General features: G+C 36.4%; 1 protein-coding gene across 4 annotated transcripts in view; it reads right to left on the bottom strand.

Annotated features, from left to right (window-relative positions):
* Positions 1-26060, bottom strand: part of LOC128871929 (homeobox protein abdominal-A) — an 87196-nt gene extending 61136 nt beyond the window's left edge. Inside the window, exons 1-4 of one of the 4 annotated variants that reach the window (XM_054114111.1) lie at positions 23989-26060; positions 22214-22248; positions 18832-22119; positions 10504-10739 (exon numbers count right to left, since the gene is read on the bottom strand). In XM_054114111.1, coding sequence (XP_053970086.1) covers positions 10504-10739; positions 18832-19739 — 1144 coding nt within the window. In that variant the 5' untranslated portion in view covers positions 19740-22119; positions 22214-22248; positions 23989-26060. The remainder of the gene's footprint in view (positions 1-10503; positions 10740-18831; positions 22120-22213; positions 22249-23988) is intronic. The other 3 variants (XM_054114110.1, XM_054114113.1, XM_054114112.1) reach the window with 3 other exon arrangements.
* Between the last annotated feature and the right edge of the window lie 1645 nt (positions 26061-27705).

Here is a 27705-nt window from a genome sequence, read left to right as displayed (position 1 = left end):
TTATTGGGCCGTTTGAAAGACGGAAGTGCAGAGCAACGTCCGCAAGTGGCAAATAAAATATTTTTGTTTCATCAAGACAATGCACTGAGACACGAGTTAATCAAAACATTGGCAAAACTATATGAAATGAACAGTGAATTGCTCGCACATCCATCGTAATTGCCAGATTTGGCGCCCAGCGACTACTGGTTTTCGCAGACCTAAAAATGCTCGCAAGTAAGAAATTTTGCTCGAATGAAGAGGTTATCGCTGAAACTCAGGCAAAAAGACGATTGATTATATTTTGAGACAAAGTGGAAAGTAGAAAGTGGGATTGAAATGTTAAAGTGGCGCTGGAATGATTGCTTTATTCTTGATGGAAATTACGTTGATGAATAAAGTAAATTCTGAGCAATAGGTCCGGGACTTTTCAGCCCATGTGTTAATTGCAGAACTCTCTTATTCTAAAAATGAATAATTTTAAACTAAAACATGTCTTACTGAAAATTTATACACGTTTGCCTATATGTACGTATGTGTGTACTTATACTTGTACATACAGCACAAACCACAAGTCATAAATCCATTAATAAATCAATAAGAAATTCCTTAGGTATTAATTGAAAATTTTATTGAAAATTATCTTATCAGTTCTGTGAATTTTCACTAGCAACAATAGCCGTCTTTATTGGGTGAAGATGAAATGGCGAAGATGAAGATGGGGTACAATATTCTTGAAACAAGGCATTCGTTTTTCCGTGCGCCTGAACCTCATTGAAGTGGAATCGCGCACAATTGCGTTGTTTGTAAGTTATTTATTTTAATGAATATTAAAAATTAGCGAAGAGGAACAAAGAACGAATTTATTCAGACATTCCTGCATCACTCAAACAAGACAATATCACTCACTGTGTGCTTTGCTACTGTCCATCAGAAAATGCAGGCGGAACGAATGTATGCACATCACTCCACACGTTCCGCGAAGAAATGTGCACGCATCTTGCATTAAAATTTGCTATTCGAGCAATGTAACGCAGGGAAAGACCAAATGAGTCGATGCAAGCGACAAGTGGATGGCTGCACGATTGTGCTGGATATTTCAAATGTTTTCTGCAAAGTATTTGTTCTTGTCGAAAGAAAAATGAAATATCTATTGGAGGGAAAGCTAGAGTTTTAGTTTTAATTAAAAATTAACAATTTCCTGCATTTGCGTGCTAGATGCGTTCCAAAATGCATCAGTGGCACAATTATGAGATTACTTGTAGATATATGTGTTCATATATACAATTTTTCAAAAGCCTGCACAGTTTTCACTGAAAAATTATTTACAATAACAAATTGCAATACTACTGGGAATAGCAATCAAATTACATACTGAACTTCCCACATACATTTGCTCCTCATACCTGCATCTCACCTTTTTCTGACCAGCATTTGCTATCTACTTCACTTAAAAATTACGTCGTCTTAAAGCTAGTAAATTATAATTCCGCAACATGAAATTGTCATCAAGGCCGTATCGTTCGACGTAAATATACAACAAGCTGGAACATATTTATGTATATATTAACAGCATTTCATTCTTTTGTGTCTACATATGTACGCAGTTTGCCAACCCGTTAGGCAGCTGCACCTCCCAACCATTTCATATACTCGTATTGCTGTTAACTTCAAGCCCAGTAGCAGCGATTCTCAGATACACAGCGATATAAACGGTGTCTGCCGGGCGCATGGCATATATCGACATACATACGTGCAGTCACTCACATACATACATATAAACAGCCGCCTGCAGCAGTGGTTAGACGAAGAAAAGAAAATGTCTGTGACTTTGCGTTAAATGCAATTAAGCTAATGAATTTTAATATTTTACGCTCAAGCCGTGCGAGTTTCAGACGAGTCACTGCACATTGAAAGGAATTTCATTTTCACATCGTTGGCCATTCCTAATCGGATTTTAACATAGGAAAGCGCTAAATGAATTTCCAATGCAAGCAAAAATCTGTTGGTTATCTCTTTGCTTTGGATATAGGCGATATATAGTATATAATATAGATAGATAGAAGTTCATTTTTATTAATTATATAACTCACAAAAATAGTAAATTACAGAAAATATATTTAACATGAACAAACTGTGGGGCTTATCCGAGGCTGTTGTTGATGTGTCGAGACAAGTTTCTTTTTATACTGACATTAGGTTGTCAGCCTAAAGGCCAGTCCCCTTTCAGGGGTGCTCACCTTACGTCTTCCGTTCCTAGAGCATCCACCAAGGTTTGTTCTTTCTTGTAAAAAGATAGCTACTTGATCTCTGCACTAGGTTAACAGTGTCACCACGTGAAGGCGATGTAAGGGGATTGGAAAAAAGAGGTGAAAGGCTTTCTTTCGATCTGCCATCTCGTTGCACATTCTTTCCCTTTGAGATGGATTGGGCACGTACTGCGCATGCCGAAAGAGCGAAATGCTAGGAAAGCTTTTATTTTAACACCAATTGGAGGAAGAAAAAGAGGACGCCCACGAAAGCGATGGTTAGATGACGTCGAATCAGATCTTAAGCAAATGAACGTACACAACTGGAGAGATGTAGCCATGGATAGAATAAAGTGGAGAAAAATTGTTGATGAAGCTATGGTCCACCACGGACTGTGAGGCTAAGAAGAAGAAGAAACTGTGGGGCTGTGTTTGTTTCCAGTATATGCATTCCAAAAATGCTGCTGTATTGCGATTTGTTTTTAATCAGAATATGGCTAACATAAAAAAAATCTTGAAGCAGATGAACCAGCTGATTGGTGTTGAAATTTAAGTACAGGGCCCGCCATCTATCGTTACGGATTTGAACTAGGTATTACTTGAAGAATGGTAACACTTAGTTGTCATCTGATTTGACAGAAAATTAGTTTTATTCTGCCGCTGAACGAAAATGGTATACGTGTATACGCTCAAAGAACGCTGGGAAATACTGCGACATTACTTTGAAAATCATGGTAATGTTGCAGAATGTGTACGAAAATTACGTACGGCAATGGGAAGAAGAAAAGCACTGAATGAAGCGCATGTGCGTTACTTTGCGACAAAAGTAAGAGAAACTGGGTTGCCCAACGCGTGCCGGGCCATGTTGAACGAATTTTTGTTTCGAGAAATTGAAGAGGAGGATATTGGTGGCATTTGGTTCCAACAAGATGGCGCTACTTGCCACACAGCGAATGCTACGATCAATCTTTTGCGCACTGTCTTCGAAGATCGCATTATCAGCCGAAATCCTGATATCGTTTGGCCGCCTCGGAGCTGCGATTTGACGCCGTTGGATTATTACCTTTGGGGTGCCGTCAAAGACCAGTGTTATGCCAATAAACCAGCAACAATTGATGCACTGAAGACCGACATACGCGATGTCATAGCTGAAATACAGCCGCATACAATCGAAAATGTGTTGAAAAATTGGACCGATCGTATGGGATGGTGCATGGCTAGCCGAGGCAGCTATATCAATGAAGTTGTATTCCATCATTAACCGGAAGGAGTGTACTTCAAAATAAAAAAAACAGTTTGGAAAAATATTGAGTAGTTTCTTTTTTATAGCATTTTTAATTCCGTAAAGTTATATGCCGGACCCTGTATTTGTAGAAGTCGTTTAAGATTCGGTTTGATTCATATTATCAACATATTGTAAATACGTAAGAAGAAATTGGGGCTGCGGTTGAGATATTCATAAGAGTCGTATACACAATTGTGGACAAAACAGTGGGGTCACTAATTTCATTAAAATATACATATATATATTGTATATTTTTTTTTATTGGGAACCTTGCATGAACAAAATGGGCAAATCATGGATGGATATGACTACTCTCAAAAACACTTAGCTAGCAACACTCAAAATAAACGGTGAATTTAAAGATCCGCAAAATCGCGTGAAGCTGGCAAAATAAGCTGAAATATGTTTTTTTTTTTGTGAAAAAAGATACAGTGAATATGGTTTTGCCTATTTCAGATTGGTAGATGTTATTATCAGCAAAAAATATGCATTAGTTTCTTCAAGTATGTGGCGTAAAAAGCATTGTGCTAGGAGAGAACGTGCAATCATTCACAAATTACGAAATTAAGGAAAGATCCAACGGAAAATAGCTAAAACAATTGAACGTTTTCAAGACTTTCTTTATGAAGCTTTATTGCCAATACAAACGCAATTTAAAATAGGTAGACACCGTAAAACGCTAGAAAAGGATAAAGATCTGATCAATCTAACCTCAATACGTAATAGTTTCTCGGACCGTGAGGCAATAGCAACTGAGTTAAATTTCAAAGTGGTATCTCCTACTGTTAAGAGCATACTTGTTGAAAAAAAGTGTAAGAGTTAATTGCAAAGGGTATTTCAAAAGACGCGCCTATATGTTGTTTTAAAATAAAACACATACAAATTTTTACTCTTTCAGTATAAGTGAAAAATTACATCAGTTAAATGTCTCAAGATAAATCTACCATACAGTCAATTCATGAATGCCTAATTATTGGAAACCTTGAGATATCTATATTGAAGGTTGTTCAACAATTTGCGCTACAGTAGCAATATTCTCAACAGAACGTTCCGTTTTAAGTATGTCTTATCCTCAGTCCTTATCTATAGTCGACCGAACCAGACTCATTCGGACGATTATTTCCACAAAAAAAAAAAAACCCCATATATTTGGACATGTTGTTCTTAAAGGCTCACCATTTTCATAATAAATTTCAATAATTCTAAAGCGTTGTTCTATTGTGTAAAATTAAACATCTGTCTACTTGAGAAATGTCAAGGAATTATTCACAACTGACTCCTAGATATCGCTTTTGAAAGACCCTTTATTATGGTTTGTGGATGTTCTTAACGGCATATCATTGGACCTTGTTTTGGATTACGAAAAGCTTGGGCAAACATTTTTACCTTCAAATACCTTTAAAATGAATAAACCAATAGGACAACTACCCAAAGCAATCCTCAGCTTTAGCGAAAAAATAGTTTTGGACAACAGAGTTCAATTAATCGTGACCCCTACACAATCCGCAGACCTAAATTCTATAGAGATTTTGTGGAATATTGTAAAGGGTTGCTTTGAACGCCTGTTACTCCATTCCCACAGAAAAACTGAGCTATAGCATAGAAGTATAAAAGTATGAACACTTAACTGTCATATTGAAATGCAGTAAATGGTTGAATCCAGGAGACAATGTGCTTCGTTTACGCAAAATACTACTGTAAGAGAGCGATCGCAGGGGGTGTTAAATTTTAATTTTGCAAATTTCTTCCCACACCTCTCAAAGGAGAGAAAAGCAAGGGCATGCCAATCATTCTTTATCGTAGTCAGCTAAAAGAATAATTTTAAACTAATATTCAGTTGTAAACTTTAGTTTTAATGAAATAAGTGTTACAGTGGAATTGCATTTTTGATATTAAATCGATGCAGTTTGACACACACACATGTGAATATTATTTATATGTCCAATTAAAATAAAATTTAAAAAGCTTTATTAAAGCGGTGCAGTACTGGCTGAAGTACGAAAGTACACTTATTATACACAGGGTGAACGATATAAAGTGTTACCTATTCAAAACACCATAACTTTTTTTTTGTGAAATTAGTTTTTATTGATTTCAAAGACAAACTTGTTCAAAAATGATTATAATTTTAACATGTAAAGGGTGGTTAAGTTTCAAGGGCCGGTGCTGATTTTCAATAAAATACAATGTTTTTAGGAAATTATTGTAATTTCTCTTTATTGTGACAATATTGGTATGGCTTAATTACGCATAGAACAAAATATCGGCCAAATGGCCGCCGCGGTCTCGGCGGCACACCTCCATCCGATGGTCCAAATTTGCGATGACGCTGAGGCATAATTGAGGTCCTATGGCGTTAATGTGCCGAATTATCTCATTCTTTAGCTCTTGAATTGTTGCTGGCTTATCAACGTACACTTTTTCTTTCAAATAACCCAAAAGAAAGAAATCCAACGGTGTCAAATCACATGATCTTGGCGGCCAGTTGACATCGCCGCGACGTGAGATTATTCGGCCATCAAATGCTTCGCGCAAAAGAGCCATTGTTTCGTTAGCTGTTTGACAAGTGGCACCGTCCTGTTGAAACCACATATTGTCCACATCCATATCTTCCAATTCGCGCCATAAAAAGTTCGTTATCATCTCACGATAGCGAACACTATTCACAGTAACTGTCTGACCGGCCTCATTTTGGAAAAAATACGGCCCAATGATGCCGCCGGCCCATAAACCGCACCAAACAAACAGTCACTCTTTGTGGGTGCATTGGTTTTTTGGCAATCACTCTTGAATTATCCTACGCCCAAATGCGGATATTCTTCTTATTGACAAATCTACTGAAGTGAAAATGTGCCTCATCACTGAAGATGATTTTCTTCACGAAGTGCGCGATATGCATTTTGATTTGAACGCCCGTTTTCATAATAAGCCTGAATAACTTTAACGCGTTGCTCGATTATGTATCTTTCCATGGTTCAAATTGAGTTAGTGTGAAATTGAAAAATGTCAAATGAAATGCAGAAAAAACTTGATGTTTAGGTGTGGTTCACATTCAACATCGGCTCTTAAAATTTGACCACCCTTTATTCACTTTAGGTCGATATGACCACCTTTTGCCTTGACTATAGCCTTCAAACGGTCAAAAAATGAGTTGCATGCTGCACGAATGTGATCTTGACTTATTTTGGCCCATTCTCGTATAATCGCTTTTTTCAGCGCATTCATACTGGCATATTTTTTAGTCCTCACCTTGCTCTCCAAAATGGGCCAGATGGAATAGTACATCGGATTTGCGTCTGGCGAATTCGAAAGCCATTGTGTGGACGAAATGAAGTGTGGCACATGATTTTTTAACTATTCTTGGTTCACACGAGCTTTATGAGACGGTGCCAAGTCCTGTTGGAACGTCCATGGTCTACGACCGAAATGTTTGCATGTCCACGGCTCTAAAGCAGCTTCTAAAACATTTTCGCGGTAATAAGTCGCATTCACTTTGACACCAGGCTCGATAAAATCGATTGGAGAGCGTTCATCAGCGGTCACTGCGGCCCAAACCAGTACTTGCGATGGGAATTTGCTTCGAGTGGCCATACGTAGGCTCAAATTCTCGTATGAGCGTTCGGTAAAGTAAACACGATCGTGTTGAGTGTTTATGAACTGCCCAATTGGGAAATTTGCTTCATCAATGTTAGGAAATTCGCCACGTTCGTGCAAGCGCAACAACTCCTTTGCTCTTTCCTACCGAACTTTTTTTGCTGGGGCTAAAGATCGTGTGCTTTTTGGAACTTGTAAGCCTTGCCCTTGAGCTCATTTTTGAATATGCGTCGAATGCTGTCTTGCGGTAGTTTCAGTTCTTTGGCCATTTTTCTTCCACTTCGACGTCGACTCCGTTCAATTCGAGCCTTCACTTTCCGAACCATTTCTGGCGTTGTTGCGGTTTTTTTGGTCCACCTCCATAGCGTTTTGCAATGCTACCAGTATCGTTGTAACGTTTTATAGTGCGATACACAAACATTTTATTCACTTTGAGGTGACTGAGCTCACGAACAATGGCTGGTTGTGATTTTCCAGCCAAATATAACGCAATCACACTATTACGCTTGAATTTCATCACAGAAAAAAAATGCAACAAAACTGAGACGCAAATGCTTTTGATGGCTTATAAACAATATAGTGAACTGTCATTAGAACAATTTTGGCGTTGATGTCATGAGCTGGTTTACAGATACAAGCAGTGTGAAGTTGGTAACACTTCATATCGTTCACCCTGTGTATATATTGAACTCAATTATTTAGGTATAAATAAAAATTTTGGATCACCTTGTGTTATGCAAAGAGAAATAGCATTTATAGTATTAAGTGAAATATATATATACATATATAATTGGCGCGTACACCCTTTAGGAGTATTTGACCGAGCTCCTCCTCCTAATTGTGGCGGGCGTCTTGATGTGGTTCTACAAATGAAGAGCTTTTTCCTGACACAAATACACTCGGAGGTTTGCTATTGCTGTTTCACCGACACCACATTTGTCATGACTCGCTAATATAGTAGGGTTTTCTAACTTTCTCTATTTCAGGTGAAACTGAAATAAATGAACCAAAAGCGCACATTGCATGTACCTTATAAAGCTCATCTTATCAATAGCATCCATAGATTCTCTTTAATACAACCTCATAATCGTTGAATTGCACCGCACATTTTTTCCTTAACCTCTGCTGACTTTAAAACCCTCATTAGGCATCTGAAATAAATAATTGACTACATGTGAGCTTTTGAGCTATAGAGCCCAATCTCTAAACTCTGCCTGGCAAGTAATAACTGTGGTAGCCTGATTACCTTCACAATCATAGACTAGTTGTTTCTTGCCCTAGAGACCTGCCCGTGCTATCAAACTCAGATACCTTCTTTTTAATAAAACCTTTGTGTAACAAAGCAAATACATAAGATATTAACTTCTAATTTCTCCCCCCACAATTGGCACCAACTCTCCCTCAAAAACCAAATTCCAAATTGGTACATTTTTGTTGCATGAGAGTTTATTTAAAAAAAAAAAAAACATTTTTATGCATATGTATATATGTATACGGGCAATCCTTCTTTTATAAAAAATGTATTAACATATTTGCCCCAAATTCTTCAAATTTTCATAATATTAAACTCATTTATTAAAAGAAAGTTAAATGATTGTACAAGTAATCATAGCTTCGTTTTATGTAAAATAATAAGTTATTGTGAATTCATCTAAAAAATGTTTTCTTTTTAGTCCCCACTACATAGTTCATTTTATATTAATACATTGACTGCCTTACTAGTCTCTAAATTACATTTAGACCAATACTACAATTCTATGATAATATTGGAAAAATACACTTTTGGTTTATTCAGCAGTAAATTGGTTATCTACCTAATTAAGAAAGAAATCTCACGCATTTGCTGGCAACAAAATACAAAATGAAATAAATTAGCAGGCCGGCATATATTGTGTTCACTCACACGCTTCATATTCAAAATTCCAAGCGTCTATGAAACAATCAAAAGACCTTTTAATTAACACACATCATTCACAAAACGTTGTCGTAGTCATTTAGCTCTTAAGTTAGCTGAAGAGCGAGACATTTCCCATTTGTTAGCTCGCCCAAACGACGAGCGCAAAGAGTTAACCTTGACGCTATTTAAATAATAAATCACCAGGGCAGATGCTGATACACGAAGCACAACAGCCGCAATAGCATGAAATTTCTACAGCCACTAGGCAACAATACAATTTCTGAATAAACTATTATAAGAATTGGTTTTTTTATGATTATCTACCATTTAACAATACTCGCCCAGTTGGGTAAACAACAACAGCGTAGTGGGAGAGTGTGGTGAGCACCGATAGGGGTGAGTGCGGTGAAATATTAAGCGGAAGCAGAGAAATGCTCAGAAGAGGCCATTATGATTTGTACGCAAATTGGCAATAACGATGCCATTCATCTATTGTTTATATACTACACGGCCATAAAGGTGTAATTTAAATTGAGGCAATTGCTGCTGAAATGAGCCTGGATGGGCAGTTGAGCAGTGCGAAGAATGAACACGCGTAGGGAGAGCCGAATGAAGAATATACTCGTTAACAAATAAAGAATTGGATTTGACAAGCCGGGGCAAAAAGAATGCGAACAAGCGCTCTACTGAGCGCTAATCGCTGCAAACTCAAGTCCAAATAAAGTCGAATTTGATGAAGAGTGGACCTGTTTGGAGAGGCATTGCGATAGCTGCTTAACTGGTATCGGCATACCAGTAAGAGCAATCAATTTTCTGACCAACGATTTGTTGTAAATAAAAACACGAGCGATTAAGATACGATTGCTCTCTGGGAGTTTTTTATACATTCGTATATGTTTTATACGTTTTGATAAAAAATAAAATTCAAATATTTTGGAACTGGAAACTGTGTTGAATTTAATTTTTTATTTAACTTTGCTTAGCGATAGTTCATCTATGAGCCAATTGGCTTAGATTTATTAAATATACCTCGTAGGCGGAATGGAGCAGTAGTTCATTGTCATTTTGTTTATTTCGTTGTTTAGAGAAATAAACTTCCATGCATTGAATATTCATGTACCTGTACGTACTCACATTCATACATACAGACTTTCTTAGATACTTACTTGTGTTTATATATGAAAGTTTTGTACATTATCTATTATCTACAATATTATTTCAATATTTTAATTCAAATTCCCATTTATCTTAATATTTTCCGTGGAAATTGTTTAGTAAAAGTTATCCAAATGCCATGCAAATATTTTGAAAATTTTAATGTTTTAATAAGGTTCAAACTACTTTAGAATTTTTTCTTCAACCCGTGAACCGTCGAGAATCTTCGTAATTTGCTTTATAGCAGTAACCTAACATGCTTTCAATATTGTTTATAGTTCCCAGTATCTTTTAAAAATGTTATTTAATTAAGTGGAATACGTATTTGAAACCAAAAAACTCACCCGTTAATGTCATCCAAGGGTATCTTGGCAAATCGGCAATACTTTGACCGGCTCCTCCAGTGGACAAAACGCCCGATGATGGCTGCGTACATGCATTGCCGAGCGAGTCAACGCCAACGGCACCTGCAGAGGCGGCCGTTGCAGCAGCGGCATGTTGATAGAATTGCGCAAAACTGGACGCCGAGGCCGGCGCACTCATTGACTGATAACTATTCATGATGCTGTCTGTGTACCTGCTGAGAAGAAAAAGTTCGAAAATTTGCAAAATTGAACAATATTTTAATGGATTTACCTCCAGGCAATTCACAAAAAATGCAAAACTCGGCACTGTGATTTTAAGTGCTGCTAATGACTTTCTACCCATAGTCTTGCGACATTTTCGGAAGTCATTTCAGTTAAACTAAACGTTTGTAAGCCAATTACACACCAATTTGAGGATTATTTCTCTTTATTAGGGCACAGTTGGTCGAAGGGTCTTAAAGTCGAGAGTTTTACGTTATTGAATGTTTGGACGTATGCGTATGCAAATGTGCGAAGGTCAATGTACGAAATTTTCTTTTCAGCCTCATTTATTCTTTAAAAAGGTAGCAGTGATTGAGCATTTGGTTATGGTCAACTAAGTGTTACCCGCCGTGGCTATTGGCAACTGACCACCGCATTGTACCCACACTTTCGAGGTGAGGCAGTGGTGTGCCTACAAATTAGCTTCAATTGCTAATCATACCATTGCACATTGTTATGATTCTTATGGGCTACTCACTGTTGACTGAAAGGTGGTGATATGCAAGAATGTGAGATTGGTAGTGGGCAAGCAACTAAGTGTTCAGCATGTGTGCTCTAATTTGTTGTTAGTTTCTGGTGTTGTTGGATGTAAGTCTAGCGTGTGGATGAGACGTGACCATTTTGCTTTGTATTGTGCGTGAAATCGCATGATTTAGATGGTCGTTACAGTGATTGCAACTGTTTTAATTGGAAATTATATAACTTAATATCAGTGTTTGTGTCTTTTATATACATTTATAAGTCCATAGAAGAGGTCTCCAACGATCTTGTGAATAGTGTTAAGACGCACAAAATCTATGTGACTTGGAGGTTATGCTGAAACTATGGGAAAACTTTTCTACTGTATGGTCGGAATCTATTGACATGAGGAGTTGGTAGTGCAGCGTAAAGGAGGCTTTACTTTGTTAGCTGCTATCTTATGAAGCATTCACGATTTGTATTAAATGCGCACATAGTATACACCGAAAAAATTATAAGGCCAAGTTGATTATGATATATGTATATACATTAGGGTGGTCGTTAAAAATTAAAATCTTTGCGGCGCCTGAAAAAATCCTTTCTTTTGATGAGAAACTAAGGGGAAAATTTTGCCTTTTGGATTTAAACAAAAAGAACACGTGCCGACGGCCAATTTAAGTTACACTGCAGCAATCACATTTTACACTGTATTCATTATGATAGTTTTTACCGTCGAGATGTTCGGGGCATCAAACGTTTAGCAATAAATAAATCAAATAGCCCTAAGGGAATTAAACACATCCTTAATTTAGAAGTTACTACCGCAAGCGGATTCTAATCTATAATATGTAAAAAAAATATTCAAACTTAAGTTAACCACACGACACAAACAGCCTTTGGCACAAATTGATATTGGCAGAAAAGTACCAATGTTGAGAAGATTTGTGGAAAAAGTAATTTGTTCCGATGAAATTTTCAATCTATGTTAGATGGATGAGATGGTTCCCAAATGTATTGGCATGATTAACGGAAGAAAACGGAGGAGAGAATGTCACTTAAATTCGGAGAGGTTTTGTGATGGTTTGGGCAGCCATTAGTGACAAAAGCAAAAGGCCTATATATTTCCTACCCACCAAAATTAATGGTGTCACGAATATAAACTAGACGAAGTACATATTAAATATTTTGATGATAATTTCGACGAGTAGGACAAACTTGAGGGCAACGCAGCTGTTCATACTTTCGAAACAAAGAAAAGAGTTTTTGGAAGCGAAAAAATTATCAATTTTAGAATGGCCTGACTGCAGACTGGACCTTAACCCAATCGAAAATGTATTGGCAACACTTTTCCAATCAGTTGCCAAAAACGCAAGACAGTTTGATAGCGCTAAACCCCTTAGAAGTGCGATTATTGCAGGATGGTCAAAAATGTATCAAAATATTATAAAAAAACTTAATCAAAATCGGTGCCTCGACGACTTCCACAAGAAGGATCAACACAAATTACTTAGCTCCAAATTACAAACTTAGCACAGGAATTTTAGTTGTTTATTTTCATTAATCGGGTGGCGCAAAATTAACCATTCAACTTTTTACTAAAAAAAAAAAAATATTTTGAATGACGTAAATCTTTATTTTGACCCTTACGTGTTCCATTGCTTGCCTGTTTGTATGCTGCAGCTGTCTAGCACACAAGTGTCAAATATGATTGCCGTAGGACGATGTTTGCAAATATTATAAATCTTTCCATAATTGATTAATTTTGCGCCACCTGTTATAATAGCATTGGTCTTATACTTTTTTCGTTCCGTAGATTTTACATTTTTCAATAATAAATTTAAGTTTCATAAAATGTGTGCTTATTTCTAGGTATTTTTATGAGTATTATCAGTAAATTTTTTAATATTAAAAATATAAATAGTCAGGTCTAAAGTGATAATAAAAATTAAGAAATTTAGTTCGTCTTCAGGGTCGCTTGTTTGAAGTCGCTTGAGTGTTTGAAAAACATACGCTTAGGTCTTTAGCATAAGTTTGCATTTCACGCCTATTTTTACGTTTTCCTCAAAAAAATTTGCGACGGTATTCCATATTTCTTTGCCAATCATCATTTCCTCGATTATTTCTTCAGGTGCACATAAACCAATAGTTCGTTGTAGAGCTATTCTCCCCGTGTTCTAGTACTTCTGAATATTGAATTTGACTCATTTGAAGTAAAAGAAATAAAGAAACTTGTTTGATTTTTTTTCTTCGAATTGTTCTGTTTTTTATAGACTATTATTTTTCGTTTCCTTCTTGACTTTAAAAATATGGTTGGAAAATAAAAATATTATCTAGTCAAAAAACAGCAAAAAACGGGAGGTTTTAGCAGTGAAGTTTTTTGGGGATTGTATCACCACGTTTATATCACTCATTTAGCCCTTAATTTGCAGTAACCGACGATTAATTCAATGGATTTCGCAGAAAAAACAAACAAGTTTCTTTATTTCTTTTACTTAAAAATGTTGAGCAGCAAAACACAGAATTACCACTCTACATAGCACAATCATGTGTGTTCTAAGCTCTTTACGAAGGAGGAAGTGTTCCGAATCCCCGTGCTCCAACGATGCCTACCGACAAAAAATGAAATCCAAGAACAATCTTTAAATAAGGTTGGATTGAACTTAAAATATTTTTGTTGGGACGGCTATTAGAAACAACTTTTTATAACATTTGGGCTTTCGTACCCGGGGTCTCGAACCTGCTCACTTCCGAATAGTATTCAAGCACCAACGCATTTGGCTGCGGCGGCCACCATACTCAAATAGTTCGACTATGCCCCAAATGAGAAGACTAAAAACGTTCTTCCTCAGCTCGGTAGAGACAGAAAAATTATCAAAATAATTTTATTTAATATTTTTATATTTCTAAGCTTTTACTATATTTATTCAGGCTTAGCAACACAAGTTGAGCATTAGTTGGTATACATATGTGTTTTTTTTTTTTGTCACCTCTTACAGACAAAGCGATTGCTGTTTTAATTTATGAGACTATGGAAACGTGTTATATGACCCTTGGCGGAATGCTATGGACAAACTTACGATAATGGAATGTACATATATCGTCGCTTTAGTATTAAAATAGCCTATACATTTTTTGATGTTTTGAGAAAATGAATTTCAAACTTTTTGTCGAAAGTAGCTCTCACTCAAATCTCATTATGTCTGAAAATATTTATTATTTTTTGACTGACGTTTTGACCCACTTTGTGGAACTTGAATTTAACAAAATTTCAACCACATATAAAATCGACGATGTAGAATCCAAAAATTCAATAAAAAAACAATAGCCTATGAGCACATAGGCTATTGTTATACTAAGGAGACGATATGAGTGAGGAGTACAAGGATAAGAAGGGATGAAGTCTACGGTAAGTTTTCTATGAGATTTTCGGACTATCTGAATAACCACACTTAATTTAGTTGGAGTTTGTTGAGTGCCATCGTATAACGTTAACTTAACTTAACGAAAAAATTCAACAGAAATATGTTGTTTTGTGTAATTTTAAAGACTAATGTACTAATTTGTTTTAGAGATTATCAGTTTGAACATACTTTAGCAGGATCATTTTTATCAAACCTTGTGCCAGAAGTCTATCAAAATTAAAAATGTTTTCGAAGAAGTTACAAATCTAAACCCTATTTACGGAAATCGGCGATATGTTATCATTTCTTCTTACAACAATTATTTTCGTAAGTTTTGGTTTGAAAAATAATAAATACCAGAACGGATATTGAAGCCAATAATCTTAAAGTATTTTAGCTCATCGGCGGCTTTGACGTAACCAGTGATGTGATATTTAAAAATAATTTATATTAGTTGCCGAAGGTCTGATGGATACCTGGTCAGTAAGCCGGGTCGATTTGTGAGGAGGCAAAAAAATCGCCCATTGCTCTGTGAAAATCATATTCTAGGGATCAAAGTAAGAAACTTTGCCGAAGGAACCATACCTCTAAAACGAATTCTGATGTCCCCCAATTTGTGTCGAACTTTTTAGTTTATTTTCTCATGTAAAGGCCAAAAATGGTGATATTTTGAAATGATTCGCATGGGTGGATCGGCCGTCCAAAGTTAGTGGGGGTCGGTCATACATTTGGACTCGATTGGAGCACTCTAAATGGGTCAAATTAGGATTTTTCGTTCGACCTAAATAGGGGGACATCAGAATTTGTTTTAGAGGTATGGTTCCTTCGGCGAAGTTTCTTATTTTGATCCCTAGAATTCGATTTTCACAGAACAATGAGCGATTTTTAAGTCGACCCGCCCTACTGGTCAGTATTACCAGTCAGTCGCAAGAAGCAACGATATCAAGTTTTTGAACTCTAAAAGAGGAAGCTTAATTTTTGAAATCGATAATCGGAGAGTTAGAAACAAGTTTGCTAAAGTCAAAGAATTTAACTATGCCATAAACTTTTTTTTAAAAATGTATATGTTTTTAAATGTGCATACGTGTTGTCTTTTGATCTATTAAAGGCCGTCAATTTCACACAAGCACATTCATTTATAAACAGCGAACTTTCATTTAGTGTTTTAGTGGCAAGAGCGTTAACTTCAGGTTTGCATTTGCCTCAGGTAAAGCAAAATAGGTGCACTTTCTAGACTCAATATGGTAGAACGACCGTACTTCGCCTACGGCTTCGGCCGTGTTCGGCCACGGAAACTCAGTTCTGTTCGGCTTCGAAAAAAACCGAGCTTTGGCCAAATATTTCCTAAATTTGGTTCGTTCAAACATTGTAGAAACTTTCAGTTTTTGTAATATGTTTTTAATGCAGGTATCAAAGCCCATATGTTCTGTTGAAGAAATTGCTTTTAAATATCTATCTGCCCTTCCATGAGGTGTAAGCGAGCAATTGCTCAGTGGTGTTGGTCGGCTTTAAACGGATACGGAACGGTGCCACTATGAAAGGTGAAAATGCCAATTAGCTATTGTTTTTACATTAAAATTATTCAAATATGAGTATTAACTAATTAAATTACTACATCCACACATGCTTATTGAGCGGGTAAAATTTGAACTCAAATGATTAATTGGCATTTGTAATAAGTATATTTATATATTCCTTTTCAGTTCAGATTAAGAGAAATCCGCAAGCATTTCTTAATCAAAAATAATCGATTTACAGATGAGCATTAAAAACTTAAAATCACATTCCCCTTTTATCTAGTCATAGACTATCTTCTAGAAAAGAAAGTCGCTTATGGTGAAATTAAAAAAATACCAGTAAAAATTGGTTTTGCAATAACTAACAAGTAATATGAAGGATGAAAAGTAGCAGTTATCATATTATTAAAAAAAATCGAGGACAAAAATATTGTAGACAAAAATGTTCGATGCAATATAAGAATTCTACATGCTTTTTTTAACTTTTTTCAAAAAGTCCAATATAAACTGTTAAAGGTAGACTTTTATTTTTTCAGGCACAAAATCACGGTCAAAATTAGACTATAATTTTTAAAAATAAAAGTAGCCAATCCAAAAATCCTTCAGGATAATTTGGCGCCAAACTTGACTTTTCGATTTAAAAAAATATGTAATTTGTTGGCAATGCGTCTACCCGACTCAACAAGCGAGACAAAAACTAGCTACAGTGTGATTCCCTTTCATGTACTTTTGGTAAAAAATCAATGTAGTTCAAATTATCTGAGAATTTAGTAGAAAACATTGTGGCAGTGTTGGCATTAATTCTCTCGTTGACTTTAAAATTACAAGGGAGTCAATTGCTATTGGGTAACTTTTATAAAAATTGGCTGGAGATGACACTTCAGCTCAAAAACACAGAAAGCGTGATTAATTAAAGGTTTTATTCCGCAGGGGGCCGCCATAGCCGAATGGGTTGGTGTGTGATTACCATTCGCAATTCACAGAGAGAACGTTGGTTCGAATCTCGGTGAAAGCAAAATTAATAAAAACATTTTTCTAATAGCGGTCGCTCCTCGGCAGGCAATAGCAAACCACCGAGTGTATTTCTGCCATGAAAAAGCTCCTCACAAAAATATCTGCCGTTCGGAGTCGTCTTGAAACTGTAGGTCCCTCCATTTGTGGAACAACATCAAGACGCACACCACAAATAGGAGGAGGAGCGTGGCCAAACACCCAAAAAGGGTGTAGCGCCAATTATATATATATATATATTCCGCTGCTTAAGAATGAAATTATGAATGCGACGTTATTTTTGGATCTAAGATTAAAACGAGTTATTCAGAAGGAGAAGACGGAAACCGCCATAAATCATTTCAAAGAACAAGTTCGTAGCGTGCAGTACTTAAAAAAGAAAGTTTTAAATGATTTTCTAACCATCTATTGCTATTTAAATATTCTTAGCAATTCTTTTTCCACTACATTTAATCCCGATTCCGATTTACTTGAATTTAATTTGGCGAATTCATAATCCAATGAGGAATCTGTCTTATGAATTCCAAAAAGCCTTTTACGGGATTATGTCCCTTCAAGAAAGCAAGTCGATATTGGTGCGAATTTAATTGAGTATTGGTACACCAAAAAATACTAATTCATATGGTTCTGAAAACTTGCTTTTGCTGTCCATTCAGTACCTGGACGGAGGTTAGATTTGAACGAGCTTTCTCAGCATTGGATCTTTTTTAACGGGCTTTCGCTGTAATCTGCCTGATTCCAACGGAAAAAAATGTGCGCTTTTGAGGCTTAGTAACATATTTTCTCATCAAAATGGATGACTTAATAGGACGTTTTTTGGTAAACAAGTTTTTATTTTGCTCCGGTTGAGTAGCGTATTGCACATATCAATACGTTGGGTTAAACGAGTTTTCAATAAATAAAATAATTCAATAATTTCCAATAATCAAATTATTAAATCTGTATCGCATTATCCCATTTATTTAACAGTAGTCTTGCTATAATGAACACTTCTGTTCTCGTGATAATTTTGAAAGAAATTCCACGAGAACAAGAAGTGGCTCTGTAAGACGCAAAATTTTAAAGCTAGAACAGTCAAAATCAAGTTACTGTATATATTGGCAGAAGAGTTACTATCATTCCGGCTGCTTTCATGACTCGCTGTTTGAATACCAATAAATTATATACCTATTATTTAAATTTAGAAGCCAGGTTTAGTTGATTGTTGCCTTTTTGTTACCATATTTAGCCAATCCTTTTATTTTTTCAGAAAAATTAAGTAATTTTCCAACAGCTATTATTTGACTGAAGAAATATACGATATTATTTGAAAAAATAAAAAAATCCACTTTTAGCAGTAACTTTTTTCAATAAAATAAAATATATGTATAAGAGATTCAATAGTTTTAAGAAGAAACCGTTTCCGTATACATCGCTTAGTTCCACATTAGCAATAAAATATTCGACTCCACTCGTGAAATAGTCTCAAATTTAAAGCGAAAGCTACTCTTTGTACTTTTTTTAAATCCATCCAGTCTCAGTCTGGATTAATGTTTGAAGACGAAACTTTTCTCTTAATTGGAGCCTAATTATTTTTACAGAATTTTCCCAGTGCCAATGTTAATTTTTTGCATTTTTGCTTGCCGGAGACCTGATTGTTATCTGCTATGAAGACTCACCTGCATGATTTGTCCTCTAGTCCAGAAAAGCCCGGCATGCCGGAAATGCCGTGCGATGTGGGATGGTTTGACACGTAGGGATACATTTTGCTGGTTGGTATGGCAAACGAGGAAGCAGCAGCGGCGGCGGCTGCTGCGGCAGCTACTGTGCTGGCGGCTGCTGCGGACGCGGCAGCGGCGGCGGCGGATGCAGAGGTGGGTGAGTGGTCGTTGACGCTGCGATGCAGCGAGGACGATGCGGCCGACGGTGTGGGCGAGCAACTGCTGTCGCCGGTCTGCGAATTAGTAGCTGAAGGTGGTGTGAGCAAGAGCTGTTGTTGTGCCAATTGTTGTTGCTGTTGAATACTATGGCTATGTCCCAGACCGTTTCCGCTTTGAGAGCTGACCGCTGCAGCAGCGGCGGCTAATTTATTAATATGCAACTGTTGCTGTTGTTGCTGCAATTGTAATGCGGCCGACAGTGAGTATTGACTATGATGCTGTTGTTGTTGCTGTTGCTGGTGGTGGTGATGGTGTTGTTGCAATTGATGTTGTTGTTGTTGTGGTGTAAGCGCTCCAAAAGTGGTGGACGATGGGGAGGACGAGGACACCGGCGAATTGGACGACTGATTTAAATGGCTGCTGTTGATATTCACGCTGGACGATGAAGGCGACAGCGACGATGAGTGGACGGCTACAGAAGAGATGTGATTGCCGTTGATGTGATTGCTAGTACTAATACCGTTATTGTGGCTGAGGCCGCTGCTGAGGCTATTGACGGACGATGATGAGGAGGCTGCGGCGGCGGCTAAAGCGGCGGCAACAGCTGCTGATGACGAATTTTGTGATGTTGAAGTTAAATGTGAACTGATAAATGGCTGAAACTGTGGGTACTTCGGTAGCATACTATCGAAAACAAATTTTGACATTGCACATTCTTTTGGAGCCTCGAGCCTCTCTTCTCAAAATTTGTATATTTTTACAGATCGTTTAAGGCAAACGCTTTCGTCTGCTATCGAATGTCGTTACTCGTTTTGAGCTCTTTTAAAAATTATGGAAAGTTTGTTGATTTACGAATTTGTTGCGATTTACACGAACTTGCTACTTCTGACTTGAAATTATGTTTACCGAATTTGAAATTCCCATAAATTAAAATATAAGTAATCGAAATAACAACAAAATAAAATTGGTGTGTGTGGAATTACAAATTTTGTTGACGTGAGTGCATTCAACTGCGGCTACGAACTGTGAGCAACAGATTTTTGACAATATCGCAAAAATAGGAAAGATAAAACTTTCGAAAAATTCAGATTTCAGCAGATGCGAATCGGTCAAAGTAAAGTTCAAGGTTGTATTTGAGATTTTCAGCTAAAATATGATTAACATTGTGCTGATAATTATTATTCCTTTTGCCTAAGCCAGCCAATATTACATACCAGCTAATATTTATATACAAATGAGTAAAAGTGTATAACAAACTCTTGCTATAAGTACTGCGAAAAATATACGAATATTTATGTACCTACCAGAGTAAAACAAATTGATTATGAAGACCTTTTAGAAAACATCTTTCTATGGCTAATTAATAAAAATTGATTTACCTCTATCAGCTGGGGTTTAAATTAATATTACTATGATTATTGCCTTGGAGAAAATAGCTGATAAAGTAAACTAAATTATGAATGGTTCATACTCTACAAAGTCAAATGACTAAAGTTATGCGGCTTTTATACTCTTAGAGTTCAATGCTCCAGCGTAAATAATAATTGGCGTTGAAGTGCGAGTACAAAGTCCACTTGTTAGTACAACACTTTTTCTATGATTTTCTTTACTTTATCAATGCAGATCTGCTCAAAAGGTTAAAACTACAAGAAAACTACCAAAACTCTAAATATTTTTCTCGTTTAAAGCTACATTCCATTCAAATTGGAAATAAAAAATGTAGGAAAGAGATATATTTGTATATCTATGCTGATTAATATATTGAGGTGAAAAAAAGAATTTTTATACTTTCAATTACATCTACTTTAAGTAAACAATTTTTGTCAATGCAAAATGTAACTTAATTAGAGGTTTAAAGAGGAATTATTTTAGCCTAAGCCCTAATATGGCAATGATATATTTTTAAGCCGATATATTTCACGCAAATATGACGGAATTCAAATACGAGGTATTTAAATTGTTTTTCATAGATGCCGTGTGATAAATGTATTTTTTTTTTTAGTTGAAATTATATTTTCCTCCTAACTGTTGAAGTTTTTGTAATACACATGCGTCCTTCAAAAACAAAAAAAGAAGGGATGATTTTAAAGATCTATTCTTATTCAGTATTCACTCGATAGTTTCCATTGAATTTACGTTAATTTGTTAAAGTTAATTTGCAGTCAATATATAAATATATAGGTATGCTGATCCAAATCGTAAATAATTTATGTTCAATTTATTTCCAAACAAAAAATTCTGGCCAGTAGCCAATGCATTTCTAATTTCAAAGCCGTCGGAAATGTCATCTGTCTTTACTTTTTCCGATTGCTGCATTCAAAAAGCACTCTCATGTGACACAGACAGCTAAACAAACAGATTTTACTTTCTTAGTTCCTTAGTTCGTTTTAGTATTTTATCAAAAAGATTTAATAAATTATATGCTATTTTGAATTTCAATATCTCTCAGGCAATATGCAGTCGACGGACAAATTTGTATAGATAGTAAACCACATTCGCACGGATGGGAATCCAAAAAAGAACATGGAAAAGAGATATGGCCACCGGTTAGTGTCGGCCGCTTGAAAGTAAATGTGTTAGTGGAAAATAAATATGAATGCTTCATGTCGAAGCAGTGCGCACAGGTACTGGCACCGATTCGAGAATAGTTGTTAGTGTAAAATGACATCCAGGGCAAATGACAGGCATTATTTAGGGATGGGATTGAAAGCAGCCAATACTACTGCATTCAATTGGAAGAAGAGAGACAAAAAAGGAACAGAAAAGAAGTGATATTTCTCTGATCGGGATTCAACTACAAGAATGTGGATAACTGAGCATAATCTTAAAATGTGTTTACCTTTTTAATTGAGATTATATGTATGCCTTTCGACCACGCATATAATTATTTTATAACATTTTTTTATCTTCAAAGTTGGTGAAATTATTAATTTTTGTATCCTTTTGATTTGGAATAAAACTGGTTAATTTTTTCGTGCGGTTATTTTTGTTTCTGTTTTTTTTTTGTTTTTGTTTTTGTGCACAATTATTAGTGTTTGCGTATTTAATGGAATGACAGTGTTGCCTATTGGCCGTGTCGTGGAAACACTGGGTATAAAAAATCAAAAAATTAATTGAAAATTGAATACATAATTTTTTCATTCTCAAACAAAATAAAGTAAAACACAAAACACTATCGCACCATCACAGCTCAAGTGCCGTCGGCACATTTTCCACCTTTAAATAAATGCGGCGGAATCAACACTTTTTCACTTTTGGTTTACCATACATTGGTTATTACTATTATTATTATTATTATTATTTGTTACTAACGGTATTTTCAATAATCTGGTTTTTGGCTTTGAGACTGCATTATTGTAGATGCTGCTGCTGCTGTTGTGTGTTTTTAGTGTTCGTGAACAACAACCAACCAACTTACGACACCGTGAAACTTTTACAGAGTTCGCATTCACCAATAACAAATGCGTACACTTGGGCACGATCGAAGTCCATATTTTCGTCTGCATCTTCTATTTGCATTACATACTTATATGTTTGTCGATTTTACTAACTATCTATGTTGGCATTTAAGTGCGGTGTTTAAAAAACTATTTAATTTAAATCAGCCAAAATGCTTTTGCGACAATTGGCCACATTTATATATGTGTATGTGCGTGTGTATACTTAATATATACTTGCATTCATTCATATGTATATGTATGTACATAACTAAAGGTGGCCACGTACTTGACGGGCACATACAGAAGGTGTTTTTCCTGTGTTTTTTTTTTATTTTTAATTGTTCCTGTTCTCTTTTAAGTTTTCTTTGGAGTCTACGCAGCGTATATTTTATTAAATTAATTAAATTGCCAGGCATGTACTTTGGTTCAACTCATATACACATGCACGTATGCATGTAGTCAGATTGTCAGACATATTTCTTTGATTATTTGTAGGAAAAGAAATTGCTTTCTGAATTTGCCAGAAATTTGTCAGCAAACCATATTTTGACAAATATTTTGTGTAGCGCAAGTGTCTTTTTAACTGATGGACTTACTGAGTAAATATCCAGCTGCCTTCTTGGGCTTCCATTCGCAGGTATCTGCAGCTTCTTCCGTTCTTGTTGCATTTGCAAACGCTGCACCATTGTTGGTGTTGTGGTGTTTCTTGTGTGGTTTTTGTTTTTATGGCATGTAATTACAAGTGCGTTACTTTTATGACTATTTAATTTTTATGTTTTTCCAAGTGCTCGATCGGCGGTTTGATTTTTGGTTTCCCGCTTGTTGTTGTTTCTGTTTGATGGTACGTCGCTTGCGTGTTTTTATTTTGCTTTACATTTGTATGTTTACTTTTACTTAAAACTGTCGTTTATGTTTTATGGCATTGCAAACAGTTAATTTACGAGTCGTTCCATATTGGGAAGGCAAAGCCGGAGTTTCTAGTGAGGGCATTCAGTTTGACTCTCGCAATGCTGTTGCCTACTGCATAATTTTTTGTCGTATACTCCCACACATATACATACGTATGTGTTCTTCAGCGTCGTTGTATTCTTCTGTTTTTATTAAGACTTATCACAATTTTTTTAATTTGCATTTTCAATCCGCCTTTTTGCTCGGGCTTGGCTTTACTTCACTTTCAAATATATTTTTATTTCCTATTTTACTATCTATTATGTTGCCATTGCCACTTTGGAGAGCGCTTTTTACGATTTTTAAACTATTTGGCGCGCGTATCATCCGCGATTCGGCTGACAGGAAGTCTTGCAGTGTCGAGTTGGTCGGTTGTAGGTTTGCTCCAAGCGAAAATTGTCAACTTCTCCGTGAACACAATCAGCAGAGAAACCAAAACGTACAATACACGGCTCTAAGGCACATAGCCCATATAACAATGAAAATAACGTAAAAAATAACAATAATAATAATAGTAATAATATTGCAAAAAAGAACTAGTATCCACGACGTAGCGCGTTCAACGTACGATATATTATGGTGTATGGCGATGGCGTATGGCGTTTGACGATTGTCGCTCGTATTGTAGTAATAATCACAAACAGTTAAAAGACAATAAGACGCGAAAATTTGCTTTCACGGCACTCGCTCGTACACTTTGAAATCGACTTGGAGTCGTTGGTTCGCTGGTATTTTTGTATACGCTTGGCTACGCTTCTGTTGTTCGTCGGGTACACACAGTCAGCGCAAACACAAAACACTAAACGCTCCGCAGACACTACTGCGCTCTACGATAATAAATATTATAATAAAACGAAATTTTTAAAAGAGTATAAAAATTCGTGTAATTGGTAATATCTGCGCCTTTGTACGCGCTATGACTATGCACACGTATGCGGCAGCAGCGGCGCTCCAACACAGCGACAGAATCAGCAGCTATACAGGGCAGAAGTGCGGTGACGCTACTGCGACACTAAATCGCTCAAGTGCAGCGACTCTACTACGCTTGTGCTTCGCCTGACCGGGCGCATACTCACGCCACAAATCAGCGGTGCCATGGTGGGCCGAGACGTAGAAGGCGGCCCATTGATACGAAGCAAAACGATGCGTAAATGAGTCGAGTGATTATTCGTCGAGTTGCTCAGCAACTGATTGGAACTGTGCTTACGTTACAATTGTTAGGGACGTAAACGATAAGAGGGTCTGCGCTGCAAGTCTAATTGGAAATATTTGCAGTTTTCTGGTTTTGTTTTCTTTGTTTTTCTAAGTGGGAAGAGAACCGAGTTGGTGAGGGTAAAACTGTCAGGTTAAAAGGTGTGAGAGCGGAATGTTTTGAGTGGATTGGATTCCAGAGCTCAATGTACGAGCCACTTAAAATGCGCTTTTATAGTCATAATAAGATTTAGTACTAGTACTATTGATGTTTACTGGTTAATAAGCAACGAGACATGAATTTATTTTTTCTTGGATATGTAGATTTGGGGTATAATTTTTAAATATGCGCATTATAATTTTTTATATCTGATGTGTTTTGCAGTAGCTTTTAGTCTTTATTCATCCACTTAATTGCTCACATTATTCCAATAACTCTTCAGCCTTGCTCACTCTCTTCTGGGCAGCAGCACCCAATCGACCAGATGCCTTATTGACAATAAGAAAACCAAAACAAACAAACCGCAATTTCACACTCAGCAGCCACAGCGACGGTTCGGTAGCAGGCATTGTACGCGACGCATTGTTTTGCTGCGCTGCTCATCTCTGCTTTAAGCTTTGCCAGCACGTATGACACTCGCCGACACATTCACTCTTCCATATTTCTTACGTATGTCAGTTGCGCTACCCATGCAGTGCTATTTCGCTTTCACCACCGCGCCGTACCTTTCAATGGCTGCTGCTTCCCGGCTTGTGTGCAAGTATAAATACTCTCGCAGTGAATGATTGTGTATGTGACGACTGCCTCTTCAGTTTCCTGTTTTTGAGTAGAATCGCAGGCATGCTTTGCTTTTTGATGCTTTTTCAGAATCTTTGAGTAGTTGTTTTGGTGTATTGAAAAGTGTGCTCTCTGAGATTGGGTTCAGATGAGCTCGCGCGATTTGTAAATTTCTCTCAGTGAGGTAGACATTTTAGTAGCTTTGTAGCAGTTTCTTTATTTGTTTACTAAGTGTTCTATGGATACTTTATTTCTGCTTAATAGCGTGAAAATATCTACTAAAAGCAGAAAGCACTCTCCAAATATGAGTTGGGCTGAGTTTTATTTGCTGATGCAGATAAAAGAGACGAGTGAGAATTAGTTGAGGCAACACGTTTGTATTTGAGTGCTTCCAATTGGCATGGATTTCAGTAAGTAGAGACCAACATCTTTGAAATTCTACTCTATTATAAATGAAAATCTTGTTAAAGTCATATGAAATCGTTTCGTAAAAAGGTGTAAATTTAAAGCCACTGGATGTAATAAGGTATCTATTCATATTGATGATTGCTGATATGAAACAGAAGCCACGTGAATGTATGCCCACGTATGCATGTGGGATGAATGTTTGTGTCAAACGGAAAGAGAGAATTTACTGTAATTCAATAAAAAATAAGCCAGATAAAATATAAAATTTACTAAATCTATCGAGAGCTTTTAGTTCAGTCCATTTTACGAATTCAATTAATAAATTTTTCAAAAACCCAGATTTATTAACATGCACGTATATTTTGTTACTTTTTAAATTATTTAATATTCATCTGTGTATTTAAAGACAGTGCTAATTTTACTTTTCGGTTTTCATAAATTACCAATTTATTTGAAATCAATTGTTCAGAATATTCGAATTGGTATCAAGTAGTTAACTTATCTTATTTGTCTGCTTGTTAAGGCAAACCTCAACAATACTTCAGCTATTATTATTCATCCTACCTAAATACTTATGCATTCACATACATATTTATCTCTTAAACCCTCAATTTCTTGCTCTATACTGATTTGAGTTTGTTGCCCTTTTCATGTTTTTTTTTTAATAGAGTCACTCAAAAAATCTCCAATTTTTTTCAGGCGGCCACGACAAAAATTATGCATACATTGAAAAAACCGACCGCGTCCTATTCATATCAGTAGCAGACAGTAGCAGAGGTGAAAAGCCAGCAGCGGGCCGACCAGAAAGTATCCAAGCAGACGTACCGTCTGACAGAAGTAAAATTTTGCTGGAGTGCAATTTGGATTTGGAATGACATGAAAAACGCCGGCATAGTAATTTCGCTGACTGAGGACTTTCATTGATGCGGTTACTAAATGTTTCTGAGTTGTCGCAGTTATATGCATAATTGTTGTTTTGGTGGTGGTAGTTGTTGTTGCGATTTAAAATTATTGTTATGACAGTTTTATGAAAATTTTCAAATTTATGATTGGACAACAAGCCATTTCGAGCAATTTCGGCTGGCAATTCACTTGAACTATGTATGCATGTATGTGTGTAGAGGCGCCGTACCAGCGCAAGAATTCGTAAAAAAAGCACAGACAACAGCACACATACTCGTACATATGCAGATGGCGGGGAGCATTTTCATTTCGTTTGGTTCCGCATTTTCTCTCTAATCATTTGCAAATCCAATCATTTCGACCCAACTCGGTGAGGCGGGCATTAAATGATGGGCGGCTGCAATTACATAGTAATTGTTGCTGTACTATAATATATTATATATTTTGGGGCATTCCGTGTATGTAGGGTTGAACTCTTTTAACGCATTTGTGGCATAGATTTCGCAAACTGCTGTAAATTCACCATCAAATCTGCACGGTTGACAGCCGGATGGATGGATACCTACTGCAGCTTTACTTTTGACCAACTGTAGCAATTTGCGTTAAGCTACTACCTGGCGGGCGTATTGTGGCCGTTTCTCTTTCACAATAAACAATCTGCCCATACCGTGAGGATTCGGAGATGACTGATTGCCACTGCAGTTGATCGCCTTCATATATGCAAGTGTATTGTGCAAGAAATGAATTTAGATTTAAGAGGTAGGCCGAGCCCTAACCCGCATATTATTAGTCAACAAGCAGTATGTGTAGTCAACTCGAAAAACTGTTAGAAATTAAAAATTTTTCAACTTATATATACATATGTGTACATACAGATATATGTGCGCACAATTTGGATTGACTTGACAGATGATTTGCCTTATCACACGTCGTTGTGTTCCACTTGCCATTAAAAAAATAAAAGAAATATTAAAAACAGATTTGCTCTATGGTTGTCATAATGGA

The sequence above is a fragment of the Anastrepha ludens genome, chromosome 2 (assembly GCF_028408465.1).
Source record: "Anastrepha ludens isolate Willacy chromosome 2, idAnaLude1.1, whole genome shotgun sequence".
Classification (NCBI taxonomy): Eukaryota; Metazoa; Arthropoda; class Insecta; order Diptera; family Tephritidae; genus Anastrepha; species Anastrepha ludens.
The sequence above is the reverse complement of the archived record's forward strand: the minus strand, read 5'-3'. Positions and strand labels throughout refer to the sequence as shown.